Below are 9,344 nucleotides of genomic sequence, written 5' to 3' on the forward strand. Positions count from 1 at the left end.
TGCCTGGTGCTCTGTGGTTGATTAGCAGTGCCTGGTGCTCTGTGGTTGATTAGCAGAGCCTGGTGCTCTGTGGTTGATTAGCAGAGCCTGGTGCTCTGTGGTTGATTAGCAGAGCCTGGTGCTCTGTGGTTGATTAGCAGAGCCTGGTGCTCTGTGGTTGATTAGCAGAGCCTGGTGCTCTGTGGTTGATTTAGCAGAGCCTGGTGCTCTGTGGTTGATTAGCAGAGCCTGGTGCTCTGTGGTTGATTAGCAGAGCCTGGTGCTCTGTGGTTGATTAGCAGAGCCTGGTGCTCTGTGGTTGATTAGCAGAGCCTGGTGCTCTGTGGTTGATTAGCAGGGCCTGGTGCTCTGTGGTTGATTAGCAGAGCCTGGTGCTCTGTGGTTGATTAGCAGAGCCTGGTGCTCTGTGGTTGGCAGGCTGAGAAGGAGAACCCAGAGCTGACTCAGGACATCATCATGAAGATCCTGGAGAAGAAAGTGGAGGTCAACTTCATCGAGTCACTACTACGCATGGCTGCAGGCGATGTGGAAGGTCTCTCTCTCTTTCTGCGTTTGTCTCTGTCCTCTTGTGTGTCTGTCTGTTCTGCAGTGACTAACCTCATCCCCAAGAAGACGTTAGGCATTATGCCTCTGTGTACAGTACTGTCTGTCTCCTCATGGTGGCACTGTTTCACCACAAATTTAACAGCCTCCTCCTGTGAGACATCCTCCCACCAGGATAGAATTTCCTCTCCTGCATGGCCTGATTGATGGTAGTAATGAATTCTTGTGCACAGCTTGAAAAGCTCAGCTATAGTTACACACACACACACACACACACAGTGATGAACGCGCCCTCGCTCCTGGTTGAATACTAAATATACAGAGCCTTCAGAAAGTATTCATACCCCTTGACTTGTTCCATATTATGTTGTTACAGCCTGAATTCAAAATTGATTAAATGTATTTTTTTTCTTCTCACCCATCCACACACAATAACCCACAATGACTAAGGGAAAACATATTTTAGCATATTCATTTCAAATTTTATTACAGCCATATCTAATTTACATAAGTATTCACACCCCCGAATCAATACATGTTAGAATCACCTTTGGCAGCCATTATAGCTGTGAGTCTTTCTGGGTAAGTCAGTAAGAGCTGTGAGTCTTTCTGGGTAAGTCTGTAAGAGCTGTGAGTCTTTCTGGGTAAGTCTGTAAGAGCTGTGAGTCTTTCTGGGTAAGTCTGTAAGAGCTGTGAGGGTTTCTGGGTAAGTCTGTAAGAGCTGTGAGGGTTTCTGGGTAAGTCTGTAAGAGCTGTGAGTCTTTCTGGGTAAGTCTGTAAGAGCTGTGAGTCTTTCTGGGTAAGTCTGTAAGAGCTGTGAGGGTTTCTGGGTAAGTCTGTAAGAGCTGTGAGGGTTTCTGGGTAAGTCTAAGAGCTGTGAGTCTTTCTGGGTAAGTCTGTAAGAGCTGTGAGTCTTTCTGGGTAAGTCTGTAAGAGCTTTCTACACCTGGATATTTCTTTTAAAATGTTTCTAGCTCTGTGAAGTTGGATCATTCCTGGACAGTCTTGCCATAGATTTTCAAGTAGATTTAAGTCAAAACTGTAACTAGGCCACTGGGAACATTCAAGGTCGTCATGGTAGCAACTCTGTGTGTATATTTGGCCTTGTGTTTCAGGTTATTGTCTTGCTGAAAGGTGAATTCATCTCCCAGTGTCTAAGCTGCAAGCAGACTAAACTAGGTTTTCCTCTAGGAGTTTTTGGCTAGTACTTAGCCTCTATTCCATTTATTTTTATCCTGAAAATTCCTAGTCCTTGCCGATAACAACCATACCCATAACACATGATGCCACCACCATGTTTGGAAATATGAAGCGGGGTGCTCAGTGATGTGTTGTTGGATTTGCCACAAACATAACGTGTTGTTTTCAGGGCAGTTTTACGTAGTGCGTTATTGCGAACAGGATGCATGTTTAGGAGTATTTGTATTCTATACATGCTTCCCTATTTTTCATTTATGTTAGTATTGTGGAGTAACTACAATGTTGTTTATCCATCCTCAGTTTTCTCTTGTCACAGCCATTAAACTCTGTAACTATTTTAAGGTCACCGTTGGTCTCATGGTAAAATCCCTGAGTGGTTTCCTTCCTCTCCGGCAACTGAGTTAGAAAGTGACTGGGTGTATTGATACACCATCCAAAGTGTAATAAATAACTTCTCCATGATCAAAGGGATATTATTATTATTTTTATTTATTTTACCAATCTACCAATAGATGCCCTTCTTTGCGAGGCATTGGAAAACCTCCCTGGTCTTTGTGGTTGAATCTTTTGTTTGAAATCCACTGCTTGACTGGGGGACCTTACAATTATCTGTATGTGTGAGCTACAGAGATGAGGTACAGTGTGTATGTGTGGTACAGTATCTGTATGTGTGAGCTACAGAGATGAGGTAGTCATTCAAAAGTCATGTTCAACACTTTTATTGTACGCTGAGTGAGTCCATGACACTTACTACATTTGTATTTGATTGAACCTTTCATTTAACTAGGCAAGTCAGTTAAGAACAAATTCTTATTTACAATGACGGCCTTGGAACACAGTGGGTTAACTGCCTTGTTCAGGGGCAGAACATCAGATTTGTACCTTGTCAGCTCGGTGATTCTATCTAGCTACCTTTTGGTTACTGGCCCAATGCTCTAACCACTAGGCTACCTACCACCTATACACTCTAACCACTAGGCTACCTGCCTCCTCTACACTCTAACCACTAGGCTACCTGCCTCCTCTACACTCTAACCACTAGGCTACCTGCCTCCTCTACACTCTAACCACTAGGCTACCTGCCTCCTCTTACCTCAACCACTATGCTACCTGCCACCTCTACACTCTAACCACTAGGCTACCTGCCTCCTCTACACTCTAACCACTAGGCTACTGCCACCTCTGCACTCTAACCACTAGGCTACCTGCCTCCTCTACACTCTAACCACTAGGCTACCTGCCTCCTCTACACTCTAACCACTAGGCTACCTGCCTCCTCTACACTCTAACCACTAGGCTACCTGCCTCCTCTACACTCTAACCACTAGGCTACCTGCCTCCTCTACACTCTAACCACTAGGCTACCTGCCGTCCCAAATGTGACATGTTTACTGCTGATCTTATTTAGGTTTTCCATAAAGGGGTTGAATACTTATTGACTCAAGACATTTCAGCTTTTCATTTTTAATTAATTTGTAAAAAATAACATTTAAAAAATAACATCATTCCACTTTGACATTTTGGGGTATTGTGTGTAGGCCAGTGACACAACGCCTAAATGTAATCATTTTAAATGTAGTATGTAACAACAACAATGTGGAAAATGTCAAAGGGTTTGTATACTTTCTGAAGACACTGTACTTCCTACTTTTAGCCAGGCTACACTACAGTGTTACCTCTCTCTAACTTTCCCCTCAGTCACTGTACTTCCTGCTTTTAGCCAGGCTACACTACAGTGTTACCTCTAACTTTCCCCTCACAGTCACAGTACTCTGCTCTCACACACACACACACACACACACACACACACACACACACACACACACACACACACACAGTACTCTGCTCACACACACACACACACACACACACACAGTACTCTGCTCTCACACACACACAGTCACAGTACTCTGCTCACACACACAGACGGCTCTCTGAGTGAGGCTGTTCTGTTAGTGCCTCTGGAATGCTCTCTCTACATTCCAACACCACCTTGTTGACCTGTCTCCATGGTGACTCAGGCTGTCTTCGTGTGTGTGTGTAGAGTTCATGATTGACAGGCCTGAGCAGGAGTTCCGGGACTTGAATGACAAGGCCCGGGCACTCAAACACATCCTCAGCAAGATCCCGGATGAAATCAACGACAGAGTACGCTTCTTACAGACCATCAAGTCAGTGCACATACATGCATATACACATACGAGCTCTGAGACCTCCCAGTACACGTCTGTGGCGTCACTCACACTTCTCAAGCACACATTCTCTTGTTTCCATGTACAGTACCAGTCAAAAGTTTGGACACACCTACTCATTCAAGGGTTGTTGTTTTTTTTTTTGTGTGTGTGACTATTTTCTACATTGTAGAATAATAATAACATCAAAACTATGAAATAACACAACGTGTTTATATTTTTTTAGATTCTTCATAGTAGCCACCCTTTGTCTTGATGACAGCTTTGCACACACTTGGTATTCACTCAACCAGATTAGTATTTTACCTTTATTTAACTCGGCAAGTCAGTTAAGAACAAATTCTTATTTACAACGACGGCCTTGGAACAGTGGGTTAACTGCCTGTTCAAGGGCAGAACGACCTATTTTTACCTTGTCGGCTCGGGGGATTCCATCTAGCAACCTTTCGGTTAATGCTCTAATCACTAGGCTACCTACCACCTCTACACTCTAACCACTAGGCTACCTACCACCTCTACACTCTAACCACTAGGCTACCTACCACCTCTACACTCTAACCACTAGGCTACCTACCTCCTCTACACTCTAACCACTAGGCTACCTACCTCCTCTACACTCTAACCACTAGGCTACCTACCACCTCTACACTCTAACCACTAGGCTACCTGGCTCCTCTACACTCTAACCACTAGGCTACCTACCTCCTCTACACTCTAACCACTAGGCTACCTACCGCCTCTACACTCTAACCACTAGGCTACCTACCACCTCTACACTCTAACCACTAGGCTACCTACCTCCTCTACACTCTAACCACTAGGCTACCTACCTCCTCTACACTCTAACCACTAGGCTACCTACCACCTCTACACTCTAACCGCTAGGCTACCTGGCTCCTCTACACTCTAACCACTAGGCTACCTACCTCCTCTACACTCTAACCACTAGGCTACCTACCTCCTCTACACTCTAACCACTAGGCTACCTGCCACCTCTACACTCCAACCACTAGGCTACCTGCCACCTCTACACTCCAACCACTAGGCTACCTGCCCAACTTCATGAGGTAGTCGCTTGAAATGCATTGTAATTAACAGGTGTGCCATGTTATAAGTTAATTTGTGAACAGTTACAAAAACCATGAGGCGCTATGATGAAACTGTCTCTCATGAGGACCGCCACAGGAAAGGAAGACCCAGAGTCACCTCTGCTGCAGAGGATACGTTCATTAGAGTTACCAGCAACTTATTGCACCCCAAATAATTGCTTCAAAGAGTTCAAGTAACAGACACATCTCAACATAAACTGTTAGAGGTGACTGAGTGAATCAGGCCTTCATTGCCAAATTGCTGCAAAGAAACCACTACTAAAGGACACCAATAAGAAGAAGAGACTTGCTTGGGCCAAGAAACACGAGCAATGGACATTAGACCGGTGGAAATCTGTCCTTTGGTCTGATGAGTCCAAATTTGTGATTTTTGGTTCCAACTGTCTTTCTGAGAGAGTAGGTGAATGAATGATCTCTGCATGTGTGGTTCCCACCGTGAAGCATGGAGGAGGAGGTGGAATGGTGTGGGTATGCTTTGCTGGTGACAGTGTCAAGGCATTCTGCAGCGATACGCCATCCCATCTGGTTTCCGCTTACTGGGACTATCATTTGTTTTTCAACAGGACAATGGCCCAACACGCCTCCAGGCTGTGTAAGGGCTATTTGACCAAGAAGGAGAGTGATGGAGTGCTGCATCAGATGACCTGGCCTCCACAATCACCTGACCTCAACCCAATTGAGATGGTTTGGGATGAGTTGGACCGCAGAGTAAAGGAAAAGCAGCCAACAAGTGCTCAGCATATGTGGGATCTCCTCCAAGACTGTTGGAAAAATCATTCATCATGAAGCTGGTTGAGAGAATGTCAAGAGTGTGCAAAGCTGTCAAGGCAAAGGGTAACTACTTTGAAGAGTCTCAATTATAAAATATATTTTGATTTAACGCTTTTTTGGTTACTACATGATTTCTTATTTACTAACTAAATAATCACGGCCTACCCAGAAGGCCACGCCGTGACAACTATTATTCTGCAATGTAGAAAATAGTAAAAATAAAGAAAAACCCTTGAATGAGTAGGTGTGTCCAAACTTTTGACGTGCTGTACTTTCCAGTGTCACACTGTCTCAAGTTAGTACACACACACACAGGCCTACACAATTCTTCTCCCACACACTTATTCTTTCATGGGTTGTTTCTGTCTTGGCTCACTTTTCGAGTTTTCTCATTCAATTTGTGTTGAGTCACTCTCAAAGTAACTTACTCAGTGGAAGATTTAGAAAAAAAGTATATTTGGAACAAAGATGAAAAACGTTTCCCCCATTTGCTTTATGAAACTGCAGTATTTAAACGTTAAATGGGGAGAGGACTGAAAGAGTGAGTACGAGGTTCGAGGAGGAGGGAGGGGGTGGAGGGAAGGTAAAGGAGTGAGAGATGTGAGATGGTTCAGGATGTCTGATTGCTGTTGGACTAAGGGTTGAGATGGTTCAAGATGTCTGACTGCTGTTGGACTAAGGGTTGAGATGGTTCAAGATGTCTGACTGCTGTTGGACTAAGAAGGAGTAAGGGTTGAGATGGTTCAGGATGTCTGACTGCCGTTGGACTAAGAAGGACTAAGGGTTGAGATGGTTCAGGATGTCTGACTGCTGTTGGACTAAGGGTTGAGATGGTTCAAGATGTCTGACTGCCGTTGGACTAAGAAGGAGTAAGGGTTGAGATGGTTCAGGATGTCTGACTGCTATTGGACTAAGGGTTGAGATGGTTCAGGATGTCTGACTGCCGTTGGACTAAGAAGGAGTAAGGGTTGAGATGGTTCAGGAAGTGGAGAGCTGCTGTTGGACTAAGGAGTTGAGATGGTTCCAGGATGTCTGACTGCCGTTGGACTAAGAAGGAGTAAGGAGTTGAGATGGTTCAGGATGTCTGACTGCTATTGGACTAAGAAGGAGTAAGGGAGTTGAGATGGTTCAGGATGTCTGACTGCCATTGGACTAAGGAGTAAGGGTTGAGATGGTTCAGGATGTCTGACTGCTGTTGGACAAGGGTTGAATGGTTCAAGATGTCTGACTGCTGTTGGACTAACGGGTTGAGATGGTTCAAGATGTCTGACTGCTATTGGACTAAGAAGGAGTAAGGGTTGAGATGGTTCAGGATGTCTGACTGCTGTTGGACTAAGAAGAGTAAGGGTTGAGATGGTTCAGGATGTCTGACTGCTATTGGACTAAGGGTTGAGATGGTTCAGGATGTCTGACTGCCTGTTGGACTAAGGGTTGGGATGGTTCAGGATGTCTGACTGCCCGTTGGACTAAGAAGGAGTAAGGATGTCTGACTGCTGTTTCAGGATACGGGTTGATGGTTCAATGTGGACTAAGTTGGACTAAGGGGTTGAGATGGTTCAGGATGTCTGACTGCTGTTGGACTAAGGGTTGAGATGGTTCAGGATGTCTGACTGCTGTAGGACTAAGGGTTGAGATGGTTCAGGATGCATGACTGCTGTTGGACTAAGGGTTGAGATGGTTCAAGATGTCTGACTGCTGTTGGACTAAGGGTTGAGATGGTTCAAGATGTCTGACTGCTGTTGGACTAAGAAGGAGTAAGGGTTGAGATGGTTCAGGATGTCTGACTGCTGTTGGACTAAGGGTTGAGATGGTTCAAGATGTCTGACTGCTGTTGGACTAAGGGTTGAGATGGTTCAAGATGTCTGACTGCTGTTGGACTAAGAAGGAGTAAGGGTTGAGATGGTTCAGGATGTCTGACTGCTGTTGGACTAAGAAGGAGTAAGGGTTGAGATGGTTCAGGATGTCTGACTGCTATTGGACTAAGGGTTGAGATGGTTCAGGATGTCTGACTGCCGTTGGACTAAGGGTTGAGATGGTTCAGGATGTCTGACTGCCGTTGGACTAAGAAGGAGTAAGGGTTGAGATGGTTCAGGATGTCTGACTGCAATTGGACTAAGAAGGAGTAAGGGTTGAGATGGTTCAGGATGTCTGACTGCCGTTGGACTAAGAAGGAGTAAGGGTTGAGATGGTTCAGGATGTCTGACTGCCGTTGGACTAAGGGTTGAGATGGTTCAGGATGTCTGACTGCCGTTGGACTAAGAAGGAGTAAGGGTTGAGATGGTTCAGGATGTCTGACTGCCATTGGACTAAGATGGAGTAAGGGTTGAGATGGTTCAGAATGTCTGACTGCTGTTGGACTAAGGGTTGAGATGGTTCAGGATGTCTGACTGCTGTTGGACTAAGATGGAGTAAGGGTTGAGATGGTTCAGGATGTCTGACTGCCATTGGACTAAGATGGAGTAAGGGTTGAGATGGTTCAGAATGTCTGACTGCTGTTGGACTAAGGGTTGAGATGTTTCAGGATGTCTGATTGTCCACAGAGATATCGCCAGCGCCATAAAGGAACTCCTGGACACGGTCAACACTGTCTTCCGAAAATACCAGTACCAGAACCGACGGGTGAGAACACCACACACACACACACACAGTCCAATTAAGACATCTGTTATTTTCCTTCTCCCTCAGCTATCAGCAGAGTTTCAGACGTTGTGTGTTTGTTCCTCCGTTGTCTTCTGAAAGAGTAAAGCGCCTCTGTTTTCCCAGGCACTGGAACACCAAAAGAAAGAGTTTGTGAAATACTCCAAGAGCTTCAGCGACACACTTAAAACCTACTTCAAAGATGGAAAGTAAGAACCTCATCACATCATCCTCCATGTTTCTGCCCTGCTGTTCTCTTCCATGGCCCGTACAATATATCACCCATACAGGTTTATATCTGGCCCGTACAATATATCACCCATACATACTGGTTTACATCTGGCCCGTACAATATATCACCCATACTGGTTTATATCTGGCCCGTACAATATATCACCCATACTGGTTTATATCTGGCCCGTACAATATATCACCCATACTGGTTTACATCTGGCCCGTACAATATATCACCCATACTGGTTTACATCTGGCCCGTACAATATATCACCCATACTGGTTTACATCTGGCCTGTACAATATATCACCCATGCCTGGTTTACATCTGGCCCATTACAGCTCACTATCACCCATACTGGTTTACATCTGGCCCGTGCAATATATCACTTATGCCGGTTTACATCGTGCAGTACAATATATCACCCATACTGGTTTATATCTGGCCCTTTTAATATATCACCCATACTGGTTTACATCTGGCCCGTGCAATATATCCTTACATACTGGTTTACATCTGGCTGACTGCAGTATCGCATACTGGTTTACATCTGGCCCATTTATTATATCACCCATACTGGTTTATCTGGCCCGTACAATACTGGTTTACATCTGGCCCGTACAATATATCACCATACTGGTTTACATCTGGCCCGTA

The 9,344-nt window shown here is 44.9% G+C and overlaps 1 protein-coding gene across 1 annotated transcript; it reads left to right on the forward strand.

The window, feature by feature from the left end:
• Nucleotides 1–417: 417 nt before the first annotated feature.
• Nucleotides 418–8,986, forward strand: LOC135538094 (programmed cell death protein 10-B-like; the record flags this gene model as incomplete). Its single annotated transcript, XM_064964079.1, has 4 exons — nt 418–532; nt 3,788–3,914; nt 8,356–8,434; nt 8,579–8,986. Coding segments are annotated over 4 exons (408 nt in total), but the record flags the coding sequence as incomplete, so codon positions are not given.
• Nucleotides 8,987–9,344: the final 358 nt, after the last annotated feature.

This window comes from Oncorhynchus masou, unplaced genomic scaffold, assembly GCF_036934945.1.
Source record: "Oncorhynchus masou masou isolate Uvic2021 unplaced genomic scaffold, UVic_Omas_1.1 unplaced_scaffold_9067, whole genome shotgun sequence".
NCBI lineage: Eukaryota > Metazoa > Chordata > Actinopteri > Salmoniformes > Salmonidae > Oncorhynchus > Oncorhynchus masou.